The sequence below is a fragment of the Amia ocellicauda genome, chromosome 4 (genome assembly GCF_036373705.1).
Source record: "Amia ocellicauda isolate fAmiCal2 chromosome 4, fAmiCal2.hap1, whole genome shotgun sequence".
NCBI classification, from domain to species: domain Eukaryota; kingdom Metazoa; phylum Chordata; class Actinopteri; order Amiiformes; family Amiidae; genus Amia; species Amia ocellicauda.
In genome coordinates, this window is record NC_089853.1 from 8,368,504 (window position 1) to 8,393,131 (window position 24,628).

Sequence of the window (24,628 nt, forward strand, 5' to 3'; positions counted from 1 at the left end):
AGGCATTTCGCCGGCAGCCGCGAAGGGTCCGACTCAATAGCCGCGTCTGTGGCTGCAAACCGACGAAACCTGCGATTTCTGTTCTTCATATGCAATATGGACTTGGATTTGATGATAAACGTTTTTGTTATGATGGCTTGATATTCGAAGTCTCATGCATACCACAAAAATGTGCCTCATGTGGGCTGCAGAAAGCACAGGCAGACTTTCAGCTGCAATCCGTGTGTTAATGCGCAGACTGACGCACACAGCCAGGGTACCTGTCTCATGTAAATCCGTACACTTTAACCAATGGGAAATGACTTGCTTTGCGCTCACCTTAGTTGTAAGTAGAATGAGATCCCATGACTGTTGATTCGTTTATATTATTGCATTTATATGATTACCTCCTTACGACTAAAAAATGTGTTAAACGGTCGTAAACAGATTTTATTGTGAAGCTAAAAGCACCAGCTAATTAACAGTATAACGTTAGTGGGTTGTGTTTGTAGACGGTGTACTGCAAAGTTGCCACATTGTTTGCTAACATCCCGCACCCTCGCCGCACCGCTGGCCAGCTGTGGAGCTGCTCTCCTCTCACAGGAAGGCTTTGTCCAGCTAATGCGCGCTAAGTGATCCAATGACAATGAAAATGCAAAATGAAGAAAAGTCGATTTTTTGCCTCATTTTTTACAAGATGTTAGCCTATTCTGGAACTTAATTCCGTAGAAAAATTGTTTACTTCTCTGCTGGCCACATCATCCAGTTTAAGTAAGTCCATGAAACTGAATGTAAACTTGACTCGGAGGAACAGTGAGTGCTAGGACTGCTCTTCCTTTACTTTAGGCACGTTTTATTCTCCTGTGAAACTGTAGGAAACAAGTAAACACTCACTTTACAGCATGCCATTGTTTCTGTGAACGTGTTTTTTCTGTGTTTTGTTGAGTTTTGTTGGTTAGCACCCTTACAATGTCCTCCACATTCAGCTCGGGTCATGAACTATAATCTCTCCCCCCACACACAAACACACCTCCTTCTCTCTCAAGACATTTTCACGATTTTCAGTGTTTTGTGGCTGGAGTATTATCTGTAACTGTGAGAACTGTAAACTGCATTAATAGGGGGAGGATTGGTTGCTGTGAGTTCAATAAAATAGACCATATACTACAGACGGATTACAAATAATGGCACTTTGATCACTTACAAAGACCCTGTACAAGCCACTCAGTGAACTGTGAAATACAATGGGATAATTTATGGCCACTATTATTCTTGCCTTCAAGCAAGCACAGCACTTTTATCTATATTTTAATTTAAGAATTAAATACATATATATGAAACAAAATATGCGTTTTGTCTGCTTGTTTTCTCAGGCGGGGGGGCATCAAAGAGGCAAACAACTATAGACGAGGGGGGAGTATATATGTCTGCAAGGTGATACATTGGTCTCTCTTTAAGGAAAGAATTAATGTCCGCCTGGCAAGTTAATTGTTATTCCCAGGAGGTGAGGGTAGAAGGGCCTCTCAACCACATCCAGAAGAAACCGAACATTTCGCCTTTCTAATCATGGTGAAGTACCTATCCTAATTAGTCTTGTTTAGTTGTTTTTTTAAGTCCTGGTGTCTTTTCACAGCTAAGCAATGTTCTTTAAACCTGAATTGGAATGACCCATAAAAAATACATGCTGCAAATAAAATGTTTGCTATTCCTTTCTGTCTTGTGCTGTCCTGAACCCCTGGCCATCTTTATCCCAGGCCACTCTTTGTGAAGTGGTCCATGAAACTACGCATGTTTAGCCTGTGCCTGGGATGGGAAGAGGGAGGAGGTACACTGACGAATAGTCACTTTCTTCTCTCTCTCTCTCTCTCTCTCTCTCTCTCTCTCTCTCTCTCTCTCTCTCTCTCTCTCTCTCTCTCACACACACACACACACACAGACACACACTTTTTTTTTCTTCTGACAGGATAGACTGAAAATGAGGCGGACACTTGGGCATTTTCTCAGTGCAAACGCGTCCTTGCAAAGAGACACCTAGTCTGGGATCATATCACTATGGGAGCTGTTTGTTTTGCCCGGGACTTGTGTTTGTTTTTCCTCCTGTTAAATACCCGTCAAAGCCCTGCAAGTGCAGAGCAGCAAGGTAAGTTTGCCCACTATCTACTAGGATGCTGTTTTACGCACATTTCATATCCTATGGTAATGTTTGTTTGGTTTTCATCTTCTGTTACAGAAAAATATATAAGTATGCAATATTTTAAGATGAATGCATTTTATTTGACATGATATTCATTAATTAACTTTGAATTATATTGAAATAAATATATGTACATAACCTATATTTGCGCTTTGTTTCGTTTAATAATATATATATATATATATATATATATATATATATATATATATATATATATATATATATATATATAAAGTAAATACGCTATTGTGCTGAACATTGGAACAATTAAAATGAAAATGTAAACTAAATTGAATTAAGAGCTGTTTTGTTTTATTTTTAAACACTATTAAATTATGTCAATTGTTTTAGTTTAGGCATGCAAATTAATGGTGTGGCACTATGTTAACTATCTTAACACAATATGACCTGAATACACATTAATTTGCATTGCATGTATCAGTGAATTCATTTTAACTTAACTTAAAGATTTCTTAAGAATTTGGAAGACAAATCTTAACTTTGCTCCCCCCCCCCCCCCATTTTGTTTGTGTGTTTGTTTGAAGGAAATACAGAAAATAACATGTTTTTTAGTTAAATTCATTAATGCAAAATAAGAGAAAGATATTGTATTTTCGAGCTGTATTGTGCCTGATCCCTTATAAAGCAGCTTAAACATATCAAGCACGATTATCACATTTGTGTGCGCCATGGTAAAATTGAACTCCATTCTCTGAAAGTTGGCTAGTTTCACAAGTTTCAGATGCAAAACGAATTGTAGACAATATAATTATGGAAAATATAAATAATAATATTATTGTTACTCTCACCAAAATGTAGGGTACGAAATTATCTGGGCTTATATTGTTTTTTTGTTTTGTTTTGTTTTTTTACTGTGGCAAAAACCATAGGAGAATAATTGTTACACTTTACAGATGCAGATCAGTGCGCCGAAGACATTGATGCCTGTCATGTAGATGCTATTTGTCACAATTCACCAGCATCTTACAAGTGTACATGTAAATCTGGTTACACAGGAGACGGAAAACACTGTGAAGGTACGCTCAAATGTATTAATATAACATCTGAATTAACAATTTAATAATCGTTAGAATCCACAATATTGACACACTATTTTAGCCCTTTAATATTGAAGCTCTAATTATTTCTGTAAGTGTCTTTAGCTGGTATACTATCTTCACAATATATGGGTCTTGTTTTTGTATTTTTATTGAAAATGCAGAAAAAAATGGTATTGTCATGGATGCACCATTTCCATTCTGCTGAAACAGCCAACATCCATCAATCTTGACTTGTGTCCCGTTTCTTAGACATTGATGAATGTGAAATTGAATACAATGGAGGCTGTGTCCATGAATGTAACAACATACCAGGCAATTACCGCTGCCTTTGCCATGATGGGTTCATGTTGGCACATGATGGACACAATTGTCTAGGTAAGAAGTATTTCATATCTGCACAACATGGATGGAGGTTGGTTGTGAAAGGTTTCTTGGTCACCACATGGGGCGGAAACGGTGCTGTAAAATAATGAGTGGTCACACTTTCAAATAAGGTGGTGTGATTCCTCATTAATTAATATATGAATACCACAGGATTAGCACATGAATATGCCATGCAATTCATCTGAGTTTTGATGTGCATGAGGTATTGATGTCTCAAGTATTCAAGTTTTTCTAATTAGCTTCACCTTACTTTAAAGCCCAATGTTTGGGGGTACGGTTGAAGAATGTTGCCATACATAGATTATTTAGAAAGTTTCTCTGTAAATGCTACCCTGGTTAAAAAAAAAATGAAAGAGTGATCTAGGAGCTGCAATTAGAAAAGAAAACAGCATCAATAACCTTTTATTATCCTTTCTGATTAGAGCTGCACAGCTTCAAATTAAAACTCTACCTTATCATTACTAACGACTGGGAGACTAGTCTGATGAAATTATAGGTATAGACAGAAGGTAGGGGGCAGGTGTTTGCATTACGTGTTGGAGGTGGAATGTAATTAAGTTGTCTTTTTGCTTTTTGCTTGGAACAACATATTGTTTTGATTTGCTTTGAAATGATGAACTGTACAGTGAAAATGAAATGGAACTGTTTGGAACAATTTATGAAGACTGATAGGGTCTGCATGTAAATGTGGTTTAATGTGGTTTGAGACACAATATTTGCAAACATTTTATCAGTGTTATGTTTTAGTGCATTCACTTGTATTATTATTACTATTATTATTTTTAAACTTTAATGAGTCCAGTGTCAGAAAATATGCAGTTAACTGGAGTTTTCTTTCAGACATGAATGAGTGTGAGTTTAACAATGGAGGATGTCAGCATGTTTGTGTCAACACAATGGGCAGCTATGAGTGTCGCTGTAAGCAGGGCTTCTTTCTCAGTGACAACCAGCACACCTGCATCCATCGCTCTGTAGGTAAGAATATCTCACACTGTCTTTTTGTAGAGTTACTAACCTTAACGTTATGCTTTTGACTTCTCCCACGGATGCATTGATAATAACTTGCTTAAGACAGTGGGTTTTGCTTGGCTGCACATTCAGGCCAGCACTGCTAAGAGAAGCTTTGACTTGAGTGTTTTAATAATAGGGTGTCAATGAATGACAGTATCTTGTTTATTTACTTATTTGTTCATTTACATGCCTTATTTTTACTGTCGTTGTGTAATTTGACACATGTAGGAAGCTGGGAAATCACACAAACAAAAGGTGTTGTGATTCCTTCAAAGATGTCAGCTTCCCTTGTTTTCCTCATAATTAATTACACGCGTTTCTGATAAACATTTTAATCTCTGTGAAATGGACAAATAAATGGCTTTACCACATAGGTTATCAAAGCCTGGATCCTTAATTGAAAGGTGTATTGCACAGTGGGTGGAGGTTTGCAGTGTCACAGGCACAGCAGAGAGTTATGGAACTAATTTGTAAGTGTTCATGTATAAGTGTGTGATTGACAGCTCAATGGTGGATGATAGCTTTTAAGCTGGGTTCCTTTTCTCTTGTATTATCTGTAGGATTTCAGTTCTAAAGGCCACATGCTGTGGGAAAGGAGCCCCATGTCTTTCAGAACAAAACAAGTTAATAATTGCAGCACATGAGCTTTTGTGCACAGCGTCATAGATGAGAATAAAGCACCTATTTTATGTTTGTAACTTTTCAGCCAAAAGTATTGTATTTCTCTCTCTCTCTCTCTCTCTCTCTCTCTCTCTCTCTCTCTCTCTCTCTATTTCCCTCATTCTGGATTGACTTTAAAGATGCTTTTCCACCCCATTGACTTTTAAAGTAACAGGGGTGCACAAACACATTCAGTTGCATAAATAATGAATGTGACGGACAAACTGATACCATAAGAAGCCAGTGAAACAGCTGGAAGATAAAAGGTCATGGATCTGTGTACCTTTTTTCTGAAAGGCTAGATATGATAGGTCTCAGAAGAGATGGAAGTGGGATAGAATATGGAACACAATCAGGAAAACTGCTGTTTACCCTAAAATAGCTATTTTGTTTTTATGGCACAAAAGGGAACTTTCCCCTCTAGGTAGCACAACAAACTGGAGGAAACACTAAAAGGCAGCTTGCAAAATAAAGCCCTTAAACATGTAAGTTAATATTATATGAAGGCCACTTGAAGTAATGCATCACTCCCGTGTTTGGGTCTGTACTTTCACGCCACATGCCTGGGAGGGAAACCTTTTGCTGGCACCGCACATGGTCTCTGTCTTTTGTGTGTGATTTTCTTTTTTCTTTCTTTGATATGCCTGAATGAAGCCTCACAGGGCCTTTACATTCAGAGCTGAACATCTGATGGCTCTACTACTCTTATAAGGGTAGAATACATTAGATTTTTCTCGAGGCTGTGCATTGTCTGGGGTGGGGGGGCTCTGTTGTTGTGTGCAAGACCTCCTGCTGAAGTGTTTGGCCAAACAAACCGAGGAATCAGCACTTTCACTGTCATATTTTGCAGAAAGCTCTTTGAAATGGAACTTGAGGCATAATGTTGTGTACAGAGAAACAGTTTACAATTAAATAGCTTCTGCTCAGAGTCAGATCCTAGTTTATCTGCTATCAATGTGTACGAGCACATTTTTATAACTGTACTAAAATATGATCAGATAATGGCGTGGTATGTTTGGATTTGATTACGCTGTCTTTTGGATCACTAACACTGCCAATTTTACAGCAGTTAACCCTGAAAATGACCCCCAGATTGACAATTCAATCATGATAAAACTATTTTTCAAAATCATCAGTTTTTATTCTGCTGTTTTTTAACACCAGATTAGACAATTATACTTTTTTGGTTTTGGATGTTTTTTTTTTAGCATTAATTAAGTGTTTCTGCATTGCTGTATTTTCTGTAATTTCTTCTCAGTGATAGTCTGAAAAACAACAAAATAATTACACTGAAGCCCCCTAGAGCACTCCTAGCAGTGACATACATGGCTGAGTATCCAAGTGTCAGCGGTCTATTATCTAGGGGTTTATCTACAGATATCATATAGTTTTGTCAGAAGATTATAATCACTAAGTGAGAGACCCAGGGGTATTTATTTAATAAATAGTTGTGCTTTCAAGTGTATTTTAAAACAGCAGAATCTGAAAATACTTTTAAAAAATCAACAACTTGCTTTAAGATATATTTGCATTTACTTTATTTCTCCCATGACAGCTGCCACAGCTTGACTAAACTGTTGACGGCAGTTTAACACAAGCACATTTGAATGAATAGGAATGTGAAAGGGTATTTCTCATGGAGCAAAAATCAAGGCTTGGCACTCTTGCACACTTGTTTACAAATATCTTAAACATGTAACCCTCCTGTGTATTTAATGAAGGGAGATCTTTAAAAGGAAACCGTTAACAGGAAATAACTGAACTGCAGCACCACGAATGACAGATAATAATAGTAAAAACATAAGTGCAAAGTAAATGGTTCAATAATGTCTTGACCAATTCCCAATGAAGAACAAATGTCTAACATTTGCTGCATTACAGAGTAGGTCAATGTATGTTATTGGTTTACGTGTACAGGATGAAGGATCAATAGGAAACACTACTCCTGTCAGAAATGTCTTTTACATAGGCCTTATGTGGAAGCCTGTTGACAAATTTTTCTACTGGCACTTTCATCCCAGTGGTGTGCGGATTAATAGCTGCTGTGAAAACCATTTGTAGCTGTCAGGAAGATAAACTGCAAAACGTTTCAGCTCTCAACAGACAAGCCAGCAGAATAAGTCCTGCAGATAACAGCACGTGGTTTGTGGCATTGCTGTTTTTAATGAAGTCTTAAAAATGGATGTGACACTTGTAAAATCAGGGCCAGAAAAGAAGATTGAATATAAGTGTTTACGCTTAATCTATCCAGAGATAGTGTGGACATGTCAGAGAACATAAATGAGTGATTTGTTGTTTAAAACCTAGTTTGGGAAAATGTGCTAGTTTTGGACCTGGGGGCCAAGGTTTCAACGTCTTGAGGTTTGTGTCATTGAAATACTTGTTTCTCAAAAGAAGATGAGAAAGGCCATTTTCATTTTCATTGCTAGGAACCCCCCTCTCTCTCTTCCACATCTATATGACAAATTGTATACCATACTAAGAATTTGTTTTTTGTTTTTTCATTCTGATTTTCTCTTCCAGAGGGGCTCAGCTGTATGAACAGAGATCATGGCTGTGCGCACATTTGCAAGGAGTCGCCGAAAGGAGGAGTTGCCTGTGAATGCAGACCTGGGTTCGAGCTCGCTAGGAACCAGAGAGGCTGCACCCGTATGTCCGCCCTACTCTTAATGCCGACGTTTGTACTGACAGACACATTCTTAAGCCTCAGAAAAGAGCAGTGTTGATGAGCCATTTGAAATCATAGTCAACCAACTGCTGCTACTTGAACTCCAAGGACCTGAGAGGCTCATGTCTGAGTCTTTTGTCTTTAGTGACCTGTAACCACGGGAACGGGGGCTGCCAGCACTCCTGTGAGGACGCAGACCTGGGGCCGATCTGTCGATGTCACCAGAAGTTCACCCTGCACTCTGATGGGAAATCGTGCATAGGTGAGAGACATATTTCCAGAGCTGTGAATAATTGTTTAACATTAATTTTTTTAGGGATTGTTTGTTAAATATAGCTACACAAAAGTAAAAAAAAAGAAAAAAAGAAAACAGAACACATTTTCATGGCTTTTCTGAAAGAATTGTAACTTACCTCCTATTATTCTTTTCCAATTGGCCAGACATCTGAGCATTAACTTTGGTCCGGTCAGGAGAATCTACTGTGAATTCTTGGATAATTCTCTGAGGGATTTTTCACCGCTAAGAACATGTTAAAAATGAATTGAGAATGCGAGGCCTAATTAGCACACTTGGTCAAGTATGAGGAATTGTATTGGAAAGCAGAAAAACAAATATAATATGTTTCCAGACTCATCTGTTCAAATCTCAGCCAGGGGCAGTGGACGCTCCATGAACAGTCATGCTGCTGGAAATGTCAAGTTTCACAGCTTTTTCTTTTTAACAAAAATAATACATTTTGCAAACTGCACGGTTTTGCACTGTTGCCTCTCATTTCTTTTCTGTATATATATATATATATATATATATATAATTTTCTTTGCTTCTACATGGTTGATAAAGTGGAATATCAGATACTATGGAATGACGGTTTACGTTTACATTTTTTACATTCTACATCTGTAGACACCTGTGTGGTCTTTATTTGTCATTGAATTGGCCCAGTCTCACATCATTCATAAAAAAATACATGTTTTGTCAGCAAAATACTTAATCTGCATACAATAAAAACAAGTACATCCTTAGCGTTACAGGAAGTTCAGTACAGAAATTGGTCTTTTTATCAAGCCAACTAGCTCTGCTGCTAACATCTTCCATTGAGCACGTGCTTTCTTCCCATCACTGCAGGGTAACACTGGCTCTTGGTTTTACTGTCTTTGCTCTATATTCAGCTACACATTTGTTTTCTTAATTTGTTTGCTTTAAGCAGAATTATACTGTGTGTAATAAAAGTGCAATGCTTTTGTTAATGTACATCATCAGCTAAACAATTGATGCACACACGCATACACCCTGATTTTCCTGCCGACCGCGCACATTGCACATTCTGTGACCAGCTCTCCATATGTGTGTGTTCATGTGTCCATGTGTGTGTATGTGTGTGTTTATTTGGTTGCTTTTTGAACATCTCAAACCTGACCTGTCACTTGAAGAAATCTGTTGTTTGTCTGACACATGGGATTTCGACTGACCAGTGAGTGCCTGTCCTGTGCTCTCTTGTGTTATAGAGAGAGATGAGGCTGCAGCAGAGACCTCAGACAGCAATGCCACTTCACTCGCTGATGTGGACAAACGGGTGAAACGCCGACTGCTCATGGGTAACGCCTTTCCCTTCCTCTGGCACTGCTTCACCTCTGCTTTTGACTTTTAAACTCGGCTTGTGACTCCATGCCCTCACAACAGCTTCTGCACTTACAGCATAATACTGCCACCCTAAATTAGCTTTGTACCTTTTCTTTACAGTCTTTATGTTTTTTTAATGTTTCTGTTCTTTAGTTCTGCAGCTAGATCTTGTTTTTGGGGCAAGGAGTACTGCACGATAAAGAAGAGCATTCCAAAGCTTTTTGAACAAACTGTGAAATGGCCCTCTATCTCAGTATATATATTTTTTTCTTGAAAATGTTCGACCCCGACATGTTACCTGCATGGTACATTTCGCATGTTTTCTTACCGGTTCCATGCCATGGTGTGATTGCTCTTCTACATAACAGTCCTGCTAGTGTGGGGCCCCTAGGTCTTCATTACGCTTCTGTTTGAAAACATTTCACAGACAATCCTGGTACAGTACTATGATCATGTGTTCCTTGTGTCCAGTATTGCAACAGCAGGCTCGTTTTTTGGAGAAGAAGTGTCTTGTTTAATTCAGTGTTTTGTCCTCGCTAGTTTACTCCCCAGCATGTCCATTGAAAGCTGCATGATGCATTGTGTCTTTGCAGAAACCTGTGCCGTGAACAATGGAGGCTGTGATCGCACTTGTAAAGATACGTCCACCGGTGTCCACTGCAGCTGCCCTGTGGGGTTCACTCTGCAGCCTGATGGAAAGGCCTGCAAAGGTTAGACTTCCCTTGTAGTGAATCAGCATTTAGCTATACCTTCCTAGAAAGTGCATCTGAGGCCTGTTTAATCACTTAGTATCTTGCTGCTGTACCTGGTGTGTTTTATTTAGGCTTCTACAAACAAAACAGGAATTTCCCCAAATAGCCTGTCTTCTGACTTAAAAAACTAAGAAATACTTAAGTGCATTTATTTAATATAAAAAATGACATATCTCCTTTGTGGCATTTACAGTAAAAAATGCCCCTTTTTCTGATGGTTAAAGGCACACTTCTCTATCTTTCAGACATTGATGAGTGTGTGTTCAGCAACGGGGGCTGTGACCAGTTCTGTAGGAACACGATTGGCAGCTTCGAGTGTAACTGCAGGAAGGGATTTAAGCTGCTCTCAGACGAGAGGTCTTGCCAAGGTAAACCAGAGGGTTGTTTCCTGTTGTGTCGATGGAAAACAAAATCGGTGCCCAGTTTCTTGAAAGAGTATTGTTATGAAACACAAAAATACAAATCCTAAAATTGCAAAAGGGAGTCTGGTGAGAGAACCACGCTGTAGATAAGAGACAGTACAGGTCTTCAGTGAGGCCAGTATTAACTTGTAGCATTCTTTTGTAGATCTTTAACGGTTGAGTTCGATAAAATCCCAACTTAAAAAAAGGCATTTCCTTAATACCTTGATGTATTTCCTGATATGGGGATGAACACAATACAAACTGGATTGCAATTCATCCTATTACTCTTAACCACAAATTTAAGTGACTCATAATTATTATTATTTTCTTATTTAAAGACATCAAAACCATAGCCAAACAGTGACTACAAGAGTCTTTGAGGAAAGAAGCATTGCTAGGCTTAGCACAAGACATGGTAACAAACATTTAGCTTAAACCTAGAGACATGGTGTGAATAAATTCCATACAAATCCAGTAGAAAACAGAAATTACATTTTAGTACTGACAACAGTATATATTTATATTTAAGCTATTGAAATGCATTTTGTTGTTTCAGTATACAAATAGAAACATACTGCCCTTGGTCATTCGTCCATCTGTATTAATGCCAAAGGCTTATATATGTTTTATTTGGTTCCTAGACACAGACAAACCAGGAAAAGATCTATCATTTTGATGTGTCTTCTCTCTTGAATTGCAGATATTGACGAATGCCATTTCGAAAGGACTTGTGACCACACCTGTGTCAATTTCCCAGGTGGCTTTGAGTGTGTGTGTAATAAAGGATACACCTTGTATGGCCTGGCTCACTGCGGAGGTAATCACAGAGAAAGTGTGAACTGTGCAGCCAGTGGTGCTGTCACATCTAATATGAGTATTTGATACATGAATCATATACAGTATATAAGGTAACTGTCTGCTGAACATGTCCTTCTCCTTAGATATAGATGAATGCAGCATCAACAATGGGGGCTGTGAGCACACCTGTGAGAATACTGTTGGCGGATTTGAGTGTCACTGCCATGCAGGCTACAAACTGCAGTGGAACAAGAAAGACTGCATCGGTAAGAATCCTGGTTCTGGAGTAATTCCCCTTGTCTGGCCCCGTGCACTGGGCTCTGAGGATGGATGGTTACATTTTGGTGTTGCCTGTAAAAAAATATATAATATATATTTATTTCTGGTATTCCTTTTTTTGGAGGCTGAAAACAGGAGATACTTTGGGTTTCTTTGCTGTTTTTTCTATTCTTTGCTTCTGCTGCAAATACAAAGCCATGTATAACCCACTCTTAATGGGTCTGCTTACTTGTCGTCCCCTCCCTGAGCTGGCTCCTGCGTTGTAGGGCTTTCTGACTTCCTCCCCGTGCCCCCAGTGCCCCTGCTGGTTCTATTCCCCTTGAGTTTGTTGTGTTTTTATCCCGTTTAGAAGCAGAGGGTATCGCGGCAGCTAAAGCGCCTTCTAAGCCTACGTTAAACTGCAGCAAGCAGGAAGGAAACGATTGCTGCTTCCTGACTTGCCAGTCCCAGGTGCACATCTTCAGTGGTAAGATTCTGAGCACAGCGGTTAAGCTTTCTGTTCTCCTCATGTCTTGACACATCATCTGTGTGCTCAATTGACTGTATCTTTTTGTTCCTCATCCCTCAATGTGTTTTTCAGGGTCTGAAGATTCTTATACAGTAACCTGTGGAATACCTCTAATTTGCTTCGGTAGAGGACGGAGAAATGAAAGCAGTTCCAGTTGCTTGGGCAAGTACCTAATATTACATTTCTACTGTGCAGCTATCTCTTGCTCTTTCTATTTATAAATGCCTGCATGCAATCACGTGCACATATACACACACTCACAGAGATATAAACATAACTGGATAATATGCATTGATGCTAAATTCACTTGACACTTGATCATTTTTAGAAATAGATGGAGAGAGTGTTAATGCTGGCTATTTTGCTATTTATAAATCCTCCCTAATGCAGTCGTAATTCTGAAATAATTTGAAAACATGTAATCATGTTAACAAGGCTATTGTCTCTTTGCTCCTTTAGGGCTGGACTCTACAAGCATTCCACGGATCAAGACAACTGCGACTTTTAAGTCCAGTTCAGGAAAGTGCAATTTGAACAGAAGTCAAGAGAAGCTCAAAGAGGGCTTGAATGCAGCTCTTTCAGGTATAAAAGACCTTACAATGATTTCCTCAGTGACACAGGGCACTACAGAACAGAACAGAGGCCTGTCAAAATATTTAGTCTGAAGATCAGCTAAAAATAAGACGTTTTTTCTTAGAACCAGAAGATAAAAAAGAAAAAGAGAAAATAAGTAATTAAGACTGAAATGTTTTGGATGTCTCAGCACTGCGCCATGCCTAATGAAATTAACCATAGCATGCTTTTTACGAGAGCCCTTCCCAGCCATCAGTCAAACCAGCTTCTGTTTGTTGGATTATTTTGTTGTCTCAAAGGATGGGGCATTGTGCTTACATCGTTTTTAATGTCATCTGAAAGGAGACAGAGGTTTAACAAAAAAGGGACATTCTTCTCGGTCTCTTTGCATTACTTTCAAAGCTGGTGACCCAAATAAGGAAGGCACTGAAAGCTGCCCAGACCTAAAATAGCTGCAGAGGAATCGATTTAGCATTACATGTTTTGCAGTAAACAGTTTTAGAACTTTCCCCTTTTTAACTAAGGGCTCCAACAAAAAGTTGAACACTTGAGCTCTTTCTGGTGATTTTTTTTTTTTTTTTCAGTTTTTTCTGTTAAGTAAAATGAGAATCGCAGCTCCAATTATATTATACTGGTACTTGACCATTTTATCGGATCAAATTAAATATGAGTTTTTTAAGACCACCCTCAATTTAAAGTCTAATTTTAGTGCAGAAACAAATGTGTTTCACATCAAAGTATACTTTCAAAACTAAATAGGACATATACCCTATAATTATGTAAACTGTCAATATCATAAGATATACAGTCTGTTCATAGAATGGGCTTATACATTTAAACATCTTTCTAAGCTTTCATTCATATATATATATATATATATATATATATATATATATATATATGTATATCTGTGTGTGTAACACATACATGTTTTCTTCCAATGTAGACAGAAAAGCTCCATACACTGAGAACGTCCAGTTCAGCTTCGTCAGCCTGCGGTGCAGCTCTGCCAGTAAAAAGCTTCGCAGCCGCCATGGGAGGAAGGCAGGGGAAGAGGAGGGCTCTTCTATTATGGCAGAGTTTGAGCTGGAAATGAATCTAGAGGAGGTAACAGGTTGGTTCACTGCACATTTCTGAGGTGGCACTTGCTTTATCTCTTGACTCTTGGCGCTTTTCCTGCTTGTGCTTTTGCTTTTCCCCTTCTTTCTGAGTGCAAAACAAAAAAGAAAAGTATCTCCTGTTTTGTTGTGTTTGTAGATGTGGATCTGTAAGGGGTTAGATGATAGGGAGTCCTTTGCAGTGCATCGTGAGTAACCCTGCATGTGACTGTCCATAGTTCACTCTTGACAGGGAGGTGTGTGGGGCTGATGGCAGTAGGCTCCCACCCCTTGTTGGTGGAAGGAGTGTGAATGTTTTTGAAGACATTTTTTGGAATAGGGTGTTTGTGTGCTCGGCAGAATCGTGTGACTTGGGGTGCGTGCGCAAACGGTCGGAGAAAAGGCTACGCAAAACCATCCGGACACTTCGGAAGTCCATCCACAGGGAGCAGTTCCATGTGCGCTTTGCTGGGATGGAGTATGAGCTGTCAAAGAAAGTGTCCAAACCCCTGGACCTGCCTGAGCAGTGCGGAACTGGACAGGTGGTAGTGGACAAGAAATGTGGTAAGTGGAAACAGAACAAAAGTATATTTCCCAAGCTATGTGTTCCACTTTCTTCAAAATTCATGCTGCTAATTTAGATGTGGTTTCAATGTCACAATTTGTATTCAGCTGATTTGGTTACATTTTAAATGGAGAGACAGAGTTGTTCACATTGATAGATAGATAGGTGGGACACAAAGAAAAACATTACACTGAGGCAAAGTTTGGGGAAAAAGACACAGTTAATAAGACATAGGCATTTTAATAAGTTTATTATGCTTGTAGTAGGCTGAGTGCAAAGAAACCAAGCAAGGTGGACCAGATCACTTGATTACTGTCCTGATGCTAGCCTTCAGCCTTTCAGCAGGCATGCTAATGAGATACACACCTCTGGTGTAGAAAGCTGACCTGAGGTCCTGATCAAGCCAGACAGGAGCCTGCAGTTACAAGCCAGAATCACTCCAGTAACAACACCAATTCCTTTCAGACCCAGAAACAGCCACGGATTAAGTGAGTTTGTATACATTCTTGGGCCAAGATAAAATAGTGTATTTCAGTATTGTTCTTTGCGTTTTCGTGCTGCTCATGTTTCCTCAGCCGGCGGTAGACATGTGCCTTTGCTAGTGATTAATGTTGTGAGAGCATGAAAGTTCAAAGCTGAGGTTCAGATGTTATCTAAATTCGTGCCAAACGACCGTGACAGACAGGTAATTCAAGATGCCCCGGGGTGAAGGCAACCATTTATTTCAGCCGTTTATTTCAGTCTTTTGACTCTTCGGGATTACTGTTAAACATAATACATCCATCTTATTAGATTCTTAAAGGGAACAGAAAATAGGAGACCTCAGGAGCACTTGGGGAAGCTGGTAACCAGAAGCTGTTAAACAAAACTACCTCCGTTTCACTTCTGATGCCATTTAAAATGATCATGATAGCATTATCATAAATCCTTTTCTTTTGAATCCTTTTTTAAAGGTAAAATTGCATTAAATTGAACAAACACTTTAATCTTTTCTATTCATATATTTAAAAAAAGATCTCAATATGCTGTATTAACGTCCAATCTAATTAAGTTCAAATATATTTACATCCTAGAAACAGACTCAGACATGGGTGTCTCTTTTGATTTTTTATTTCAAATCAACTTTACAGCCGACTGTCTTGCGTGTGTTTGTCTTATAAAGAAGGAGAGTGATATGATTTTGTAGGTAGTTAAGTAAAGTGCTGTGTGAAATGGTCAAGCTCCTGTGTCCAATTTGGACATGCATAGTTGCCCACTTTCTTCAGTGGGAGAGTGAGGTGTTCAAGGAAAATAAAAGTGTCCAAGAGGCCTAGGTTGGTCTGCTGTTTAAATAACTGTCTTTAACCTCGAGAGACCCCCATTTGAACCTGACTTTGGCCACAATATTTAAAGAAATCTACTGTTGAGACTCGCAGTGGACCATTGTGCCTCTCACAAAGCTTCCCTCTTGACTGGCCACAATTAGTGTCTTTGGTGAAAAGGGGGTGCTGGTGTCATGATGGTGCTGAGGGGGGCAGGAGGTAGTTGGGGGTGTTTTTTTGTTTTGTTTTGTTTTAGTTGTTTTGAAGGGGAGGTGGGGATTGAAGTACCCCAACTCTGCCTTATTTTATTTATCACTAAATTACTGCATCTTGGATCTTGGCTAGAGAGAAGACTTCAGCCTCTGGGAATGTCTTTTCAATGCATGATTATGGTAGAGAATTGTGAAACTAGTTTTAAAATAAGATTTGATCACTGTATTATTTTTTACATTCAAGTTTTTTCAAGAATTTAATTGCTTTCAAATATAATTGGCAGAATAGAATTGTAAGAAATATAAATAATAATATATGCATTTGCCTAGCTGATACCAAATTAGATTGAGATCTTAAGGTGTCATTTGGAAACCATGCAAACCATACTGAGTTTCATCCATTTCCTAATAAAAATGACTCCTAAATCTACATGGTGGTGAATTTGTTCCCTTTTCACAAATCAAATCTGGACATATACATTTGTGCTCCTTCAAACCACATGTACTGGCCAGATATTAAATTACGCTAAATCCTTCCTTTCAAATGCTGTCATCTGAGTTACCTTTTCTCCGCATTTGCATTGGAATTAAAAAGAGTGAAAACATGGAAGTAAAAAAGTAGTACGACAGACGTGTAATTTTAGAGGAGTCTAAACACCCTCCGCCCCACATCAGAAAGAAAAAAGAAACTATATTTTGTCTCTCCTATCCACCACCTCCCCCGCTCTCTCCTCTGAGTGCTTTTTGGTCTTTTCAGTTTGCCCACTCTACTGTAAATCGCACTGGGGAGTGTTCTAGTAGTGGAGGAACCTTTTTGCGTAATATACAGGAGCTTAAGTACTGCACTAGTTCTAATTATGAGAATCATTGCAGAGAAACCAGTGTTGTTGTTTTTCTGTATATCATTTTTATAATTGTCCACATCTGCTGTCTGAAGGGAGGAATTAAAGAAAGGGTTTTTAAAGTAAACCTTACAAGGTGTAGCTGACTTCACACATATTCCATTTGAACCCACACATAAGTCACCAAGGACAGATTTTTTTTTTTGTAAACATTGCCACCTACAACAAGTACATCCCATAATTTGCAAATAGAAAAGCTTTGTGACTTTGATCTATGTAATGTTTCCATAGCCTAAAAGAGCAATTCGCTATAACCTGAGCTGGCGACTTTTTAAAATTCAATTCTAAAAGGTTGAAGTTTATCTCAGTGAGTTTGGTGTTGTTTTTTCTGTCTTTGATCTTCCCTGGATGTAGTCTTTTTTCTTTCAAATATTTTAAATATTTCCTGTCTTTAATGATATTTCATATTTTGATGTTTTATCATATACAACATTTATTAACAAGATAGATCAGAAACACAGGGAAACAAACATTAACAAACAAATTTGTGACATGCTCAGTTTGCTCTGCCATATTTTGTTTTTATTTTTTCTCTCTTTTTGGTTGTGTGTTTGTTTTTGCACGGGAGACATTTAAACCGCTGTTTATACAACCAGGCCATTTAAGCGGTAAATTCCTTCTACACATGGCTACACAGCATGACCCCAGCCACTGAACTGTTCAGAAGAATTGACTTCAACGACACCATGGGAATCAATTTGCATCAGCTGTTTGTGGCTCTCCTTGAGAAGTGCAGGAGCGATTCTGATGGAGAAAATGAGGAGAATCAGAAACCTGACCCCTTTTATTGGGTTCACCTCCTTACCACTGTGACACCATAGTGTTTGTCCATGTCATCAAATAGGCAAGAGCTGGGGAGCTGAATAGAGGTGAAAGGTCCTTTAAACCTCTTTGTAGGCTTCAATTCGAGGACTCTATAGAATCTCCTTTTTGCATTTGAAAGGCTTCAAGGTTTTTTTTCCTCTCTCTCCCATCAAATAAAAGCAGTTGGAGACAATACGATGGTGGCTCTTAATGGTCATTCAGGATAAACAAAGGCAGAAAAAAATGAACTCCTCTTGAGAGAATTACATTTTCTTTCTTCCAAGGTAAATCAAGCAATTTGCTGAAGCACAAATAATGGCTGTGCAGTTAACCCTTTGTGAGACTGCAATTCATTCCCATGTGTTTTCACTTAAACAACATACTATCAATGACGACAGCCATCGTCTTTAATTTTATTAAGGTTTGTCTGCTGGCCTGGTTATCTGCTCAAGACTGATACCATGCTGGTTAAAGTCCAGATTAGATCAGGATTAAAACCTCTTGCATTCAAACTAAACTTTCTTTTCTTGTTGGAAGGGAACCAACAGCTGTGTCTTTTCCACCTATACATTTTGTTTCTCTCCTGGAAACATCACAAGGGGGTAATTGTTTTTATGTAGTTTTTTTAGGGGATTTTTTTATATTCATTCAATTAAAATGTTTCCACAGTAAACCGTAAAAAATGAAATACACTTTCATTCCTCAAAGACCATAATATTACATCCAACATCTTCCTATCTGGTTTCTAAAGCAAATACTTGAAATAAATGTCAGGAGGGTGTCATCATTAGATCAGTATATTCACTGCCATAAAGCCCACAACAATATGTGTACTGGTAGACTGACTACTTGGTATCAGAAGCTAGTACTAACATCTTTTTAAAGCATGTACCAGTATTTGCACGTACAGTTGCCCTGTGTTTAATAATCTTAATATAATATATAAGTAGGTGCTTATGGTGGTTTTGAGTGTCCCTACTTCGAGTCACAGATGTTATGGCTGGTCCAGGCTGTTTGATGTTGAGAGCTAGGGTGGCTGTGAAAGATCTTGGCCTGCTTATCTTTCAGCTTGTTTTTGCGTTGCAGCTCCAGGTCAATTTTTAATGCCTTTTTTTATTCCTGGGCTCCTAACCTGGAGAGATGTGTGAGTAACCTCTTGTTTTTCTCCCCCACAGTCAGCTGCAGCACGGGCTCCTACCATGACGGAGAGCAAGGGAGATGTATTCTATGTCCTCCTGGAACGTACCAAGACGAGGAGGGGCAGCTGTCGTGCGAGGCGTGTCCGGGTCCCGAGATCCCGGGAATACTCCGGCCTGCAGGGGCACGAAACATCTCCGAATGTGGAGGTGAGTCATCGTACAGAACCCACCAGCCCCCGACTATGGAACAGGCTAGAACATCTGGGAGTATGTAGGTTACTGTGAAACCCACACTGGACTGGACCTGTGACATTATTAAATCTTCTTAGGATGAGCAGCAGTGAATTCAGTCTTGTTGCTTTTGTTACAATGCTCAGGAAGCTAAACATCTTCTGATCAAACAGCTCACGCATAGTTGTTTGTGAAGATTAACAATCATTTGGATGTCACCGGGACATAATCTTGATTCTTTACAAAATGAGCCAACATGTTTTCTTCTTAAAAAAAAAACACGTTATCTATGTGGTTTTGAAAATGAGATCGGATCTCCAGCTTCCTAGTGATAGACTAAACAAAAAAGTATCAAAGGATGTTAATAAGAAACCTCTGAAGAGAACAGAGGACACCACAAACAACTGTTCCAGGTGAACTAATCTCTTATCAATCTATATTTTGTTGTGTATATCTAATAATTGTTACTCACCTGGATTTTAGATGTCTTTCTTCCTTTGATGTTTGCTAAAGGCATAGTATATCCCTTAAGTAAGGGGTACTACATTCAATTTGAATGGTAATTTGGTAGTTTCCCCAGGTTTCCTGTGCATTTAATTTGCACTGCCGTGGTTTCAATGGTTTGATATGACTTTATCTCTCCAATACTTTATTCACATTCATTTATTCTACCATGGTATACTACTAGGGATTTCTCCTGCAATATAGTTACATATATCAACACCCCTCTAGGTTTCATCCTCGCATTTCTCCTGCAATCCTGCTGTCCGCTGCTTTTACTCTGTGAGTCCCCTTGTATTCCGACCAGTCCATGTTTCTACCCCAAGGTCAGTGCCCTCCTGGTCAGTACTCTCATGATGGCTTTCTGACATGCCAGCCCTGTCCACTGGGCTCCTTCCAGCCAGAGATGGGCCGCACCTCCTGCTTTCCCTGCGGGGGCAACCTGGTCACCAAACACGTTGGGGCACTGTCATTCCAGGACTGCGAAACCAAAGGTGTGCAACTGGAGCTGGCCGCTTACTACAGTTCATATTCTTCTTCTTCTTCTTCTTCTTCTTCTTCTTCTTCTTCTTCTTCGTCTTCTTCTTCTTCTTCTTCGTCTTCTTCTTCTTCTTCTTCTTCTTCTTCTTCTTCGTCTTCTTCTTCTTCTTCTTCTTCTTCTTCTTCTTCGTCTTCTTCTTCTTCTTCTTCTTCTTCGTCTTCTTCTTCTTCGTCTTCTTCTTCTTCTTTATCTGTTTGGTGCTTCAGTCAAAGATAACTCACATTCAGCCGCAAACTGTAGTGAATAAGTGTAGTTGGTAAGAATGTGTTTTTCAGAGTTAACAAAGAGATGTAGAATACAAAATAAAATGCAAAGAGTTATACAGTACAAGATACAGTAATAGAGCCAGAGAGAAGCAGGGCTATCGTATGCTGAAACAGATACCCTAATGTAACCTATTTCACTTTTACTGTGTGTGGCTCGATGAATGCCTGGGGTCTTATCACTTCAACTTTCTTGTACTTGTTTTCACTGAAGTATTTGTGTGGAAGTTATTTTTGACAGCTAACGTGGAGGGCTGACTCCAGAAGCTGATTGTTACTGGTGCTCTAGATGTATCTATACCTAGACTGCTCTGTGAAAAAGCTAATTTCTGTATGGTTTGCTGTCTCTGTGTGTCTCCACAGTTCAGTGTTCACCAGGCCATTATTATAACACCAGCACACACAGATGCATCCGCTGTCCGACGGGGACCTACCAGCTGGAGTTCGGGCAGAACTACTGTGTGGCCTGTCCAGGAAACACCACCACTGACTTTGACGGCTCAACAAACATAACCCAGTGCAAAAGTAAGCCATCTCCAGCCTTTAAAGGTACTGTGCGGGATGGAATGAATGAAAAACTGAAGAAACTACACTAATATCTGAACACATATTAAAAACAACAAAGACAATACATTGTTGTGGCAGTAACTTCCTCAATGTGAGTTTCAGTTAACGTTTTATGTGCCTACAGTCCCATAGATTTTATTATCAGAAAAAGACCATGTAAACCAGTTTGGGCATAACAGTCCTCTGCGTCTCATAAACCAAAAAGCTTACAGAGGTCAGCAACTAGTCACTTTAAGCTTTGTCCCCATGTTTCACAGACAGGCACTGTGGAGGAGAACTGGGAGACTTCACTGGCTATATTGAGTCACCAAATTACCCTGGGAACTACCCTGCAAACATTGAGTGTACCTGGACTATCAACCCCCCACCAAAGAGGAGAATTCTCATCGTGGTCCCGGAGATATACCTCCCCATTGAGGATGAATGCGGGGACTATTTAGTGATGAGGAAGAGTTGTAAGTATTACTCTAGTGTGAAAACAAAATAATCAATAAATAATAATAAATAAATGACAAAACTCAACAGTTTAAAATAACTGACTGTGGGGATGTGCTGATTGTTTTGTTGTGGACAGATTATGTGGAGTTGTCCTGAGGTAACATATTTGTTCATTGTTTCAAATTAATTATTGCTCGCAGCTTCCTCAAACTCCGTCACTACGTATGAAACCTGTCAGACGTATGAAAGACCGATAGCATTTACCTCGAGGTCCAAGAGGTTATGGATCCAGTTTAAATCTAATGAAGGGAACAGCGGAAAGGGCTTCCAGGTCCCCTATGTTACATATGATGGTAAGTAGAACTTTCTATTCATGAAAGCCAAAAGCCATATTAAAATAAGTATAAAACAAAATACACAGTTACAGATTGCATTGTACTACTTCTTGAATACAAGGTTGCCCTAAACATTGTTTGAATATAATTGTAATGTACTGTGGGAGGGGTTCATTGTAATTGTATTGTGTACATTTCATCAATAGGTCCCAAATAGGTTCCATAGAGATAACGAACCAACATTATATATGTACACCAATATTATTACTGACACACCAATATTTTACTGACATGCCAAGAAGTTCATATTAAAGTCCTCCAATATATAAAGTGCCTACTTGTCACATTACTGTGTTTCTGTTAAAAATAAAAATAAATAAAAAATGCATAAATAATCAAGACACATTTGTCTTTCTGGTTTAACTCTGATTTAAGTAAGAAACTGTCCCTGTTGGGAGCTGCACTGAGTAATACGTGGTGTTAATTGTTAAACCACAGCCAAGATTATTATCCTTGATTTCTTTTATGTGTTTGTGTGCTTTTTTTTGGTATTATTATCAATTGAATCCATCACAGCCCAAAATCATATATAATAACAAACATATATTTGCCTACAGAGGATTACCAAGAGCTTATTGAAGACATCGTCCGAGATGGCAGGTTATATGCATCAGAAAATCACCAAGAAATACTTAAGGTATTTTGTTTTCTTGTAATAAATATACATCGATGAAATATGTCATTAAGCTCATGGTTGCAAGGTGGCTTAAATTATTGTTTCAAATACAATAATTATTTATTAATGGGTTTTGTAGCTCATAAAGTATTTGCCCCTGCTGTGACAAAAGATTAAACTTTATTTCAGATGTAGGTGGTAATTCAGATTAATATATTTTTAAAGGACGTGTAAAGATTGTTTTATAATATTGAATAGATGCTTTATTTTCTGAAATGTAGATCACTGCAAATGGACACAGTGCCACCTATTGGAGGATAATATATTTATTTTTGGTTTTCTTTTAGTGATATTAAATGTTGCAGTACTGTGTAGAGATCAATTCTAGCTGTTTCAGGGAAATGCATGCCTCTGGGTAGCTTACTGATGTTATGTGCACCTTCCTTCCAGGACAAGAAGCTAATGAGGGCTCTGTTTGATGTCCTGGCACACCCTCAGAACTATTTTAAGTACACAGCACAGGAGTCCCGAGAAATGTTTCCCAAGTCATTCATCCGATTCCTGCGCTCCAAAGTATTAAGGTTTTTGCGGCCTTAGAAGAAGCTCCCAGACACACTTTTTAAATTAAATTTGAAAATATTTTGACCATGTTTTTAAATTATACATCAGTTGACAAAAAATGTCAAAGTGACCTGAAGTCACGCTGTTATCAGGAACTCCAGAAGACTTAATCCATTCACTGATGTCATCTTGGGAGAAAACACGGAATGCTCACACTACTGACTCTGGGTTGCACGGTGTGTTTTCAAGTAAGGGAACGACAGTTGCACTCATTTGGAAGAACTCAGTGGGAAACTGTCAGCGGGGAAGGGTTGTGAAATGGAATAAAACATTATAACTATTTATGCAGTATAGAAGTAGACTTGGACCAGTTTTAGGTGTTTGTAATTTCTTTACTATTACAAATGCGACAACATGAATTTTGGTGGATTGTTGATCTGACTGGAGTGAATATGCTTCACTGCATGAAAGGCTAAACAATTAAGCTGTCTTTACCTTTGAAGTTGTTGTCTTATAACCAGTATGGAAAACTGCTCTTGGAATAGGATAGACACAGTATCATCCATGAAGCATCAAGGGAAGAGAAAAATAAATGGATTACTTTTAGCTTTGGCATGATATTGTAGTAGTATTGTGTAAGCTCTAAGTAACCCTGGAAAAGGGTATCTGCCAATAAATAAATAAATAATATTGGCAAACCATCAGGACACCTGTCATGTTAGGGCTGTGATTTGTGCACTTCTTGTCCACTGTGTCAGAAGAATTGTCTTAATAGGAAACGTGTTAAGCTACATATCCCCCATTGATTAAATAAGGCATAATACACAAATTTGGTTTTGATTACACTGGCTATTTGTCTCTACTTATTTGTAATTATTATATTTTGTGTATTATCTTAAAAAACAAGTATTTAATGATTAAATTTGACCTGAAGTATTACACAGAAACTCCCAGGAATGTCATTGAACTAATCAAAGATATTGCAGCTACTGATTTATTTTTACTTATTAGATTATACAGGAAGTAGTGTATATGTTTTCCATATCAGTAAAATTATTTTTAACAAAGTTTTAGTCCCTCATTTTAAATCTAGGAGGTTTTGCACTTGTATTTCTTTTTATTATAAAATGCTTTTTATTATTTTTAAACAGTGAGGTTCTTGTATTCTACATGGAAAGACTGTATGTCATTCTGTGTAGAAAAGGCTAGAAACTCCTGTTATACATACATACATACTTATATAATATTTTCACCTGTTTCTTGAAATACCATTAGATTTTACAGGCCTTAAGTTTAAAGTTAAATAAGTAAATATCAATATAAATAATGTACAAATAGATTAAAAAGGCTGGCACATGACTTCCATCACAAGAAAGATAAGTTGGAAATATAGTAATAAAAAGCAATGTATCCTTATAGTGGGAACATGTAAGCACTACATGAAAAGTGGTGAGAAGCAATTGTTTATGAAATGGCTTTTGTATATTATGTAAAAAAATGGTCATAGACACTAATTACAATGTATTCTAGTAAATATTGATGACTGCATAATCATGTTTAGGTCCATACTTGTGTGAAGTACATGTCTTATATTAAGGTTTGT

At 38.4% G+C, this 24,628-nt stretch overlaps 1 protein-coding gene across 1 annotated transcript; it reads left to right on the plus strand.

Annotated features, from left to right (window-relative positions):
* Window positions 1-1,906: 1,906 nt before the first annotated feature.
* On the plus strand, window positions 1,907-24,531 carry scube2 (signal peptide, CUB domain, EGF-like 2). Its single transcript, XM_066700864.1, has 23 exons — window positions 1,907-2,119; window positions 3,088-3,210; window positions 3,484-3,609; window positions 4,459-4,593; window positions 7,813-7,938; window positions 8,103-8,219; window positions 9,464-9,553; window positions 10,172-10,288; window positions 10,576-10,698; window positions 11,435-11,551; window positions 11,676-11,798; window positions 12,161-12,277; window positions 12,392-12,481; window positions 12,779-12,901; window positions 13,839-14,006; window positions 14,350-14,553; window positions 18,949-19,119; window positions 19,971-20,138; window positions 20,812-20,973; window positions 21,273-21,470; window positions 21,654-21,806; window positions 22,406-22,485; window positions 22,915-24,531. The coding sequence occupies exons 1-23, from the start codon at window positions 2,032-2,034 to the stop codon at window positions 23,059-23,061; spliced, it is 3,066 nt and encodes a 1,021-aa protein (XP_066556961.1). The 5' UTR covers window positions 1,907-2,031; the 3' UTR covers window positions 23,062-24,531.
* Window positions 24,532-24,628: the final 97 nt, after the last annotated feature.

What these genes read in the sequence shown, in the direction of transcription:
- scube2 (XM_066700864.1), top strand. Translation starts at nt 2,032, where the DNA reads ATGGGAGCTGTTTGTTTTGCCCGGGACTTGTGTTTGTTTTTCCTCCTG. An exon ending in TGGCCTGGCTCACTGCGGAG is followed by an intron (nt 11,552 to 11,675) that starts GTAATCACAGAG and finishes CCTTCTCCTTAG; the next exon opens with ATATAGATGAATGCAGCATC. An exon ending in CCCCTATGTTACATATGATG is followed by an intron (nt 21,807 to 22,405) that starts GTAAGTAGAACT and finishes ATTTGCCTACAG; the next exon opens with AGGATTACCAAGAGCTTATT.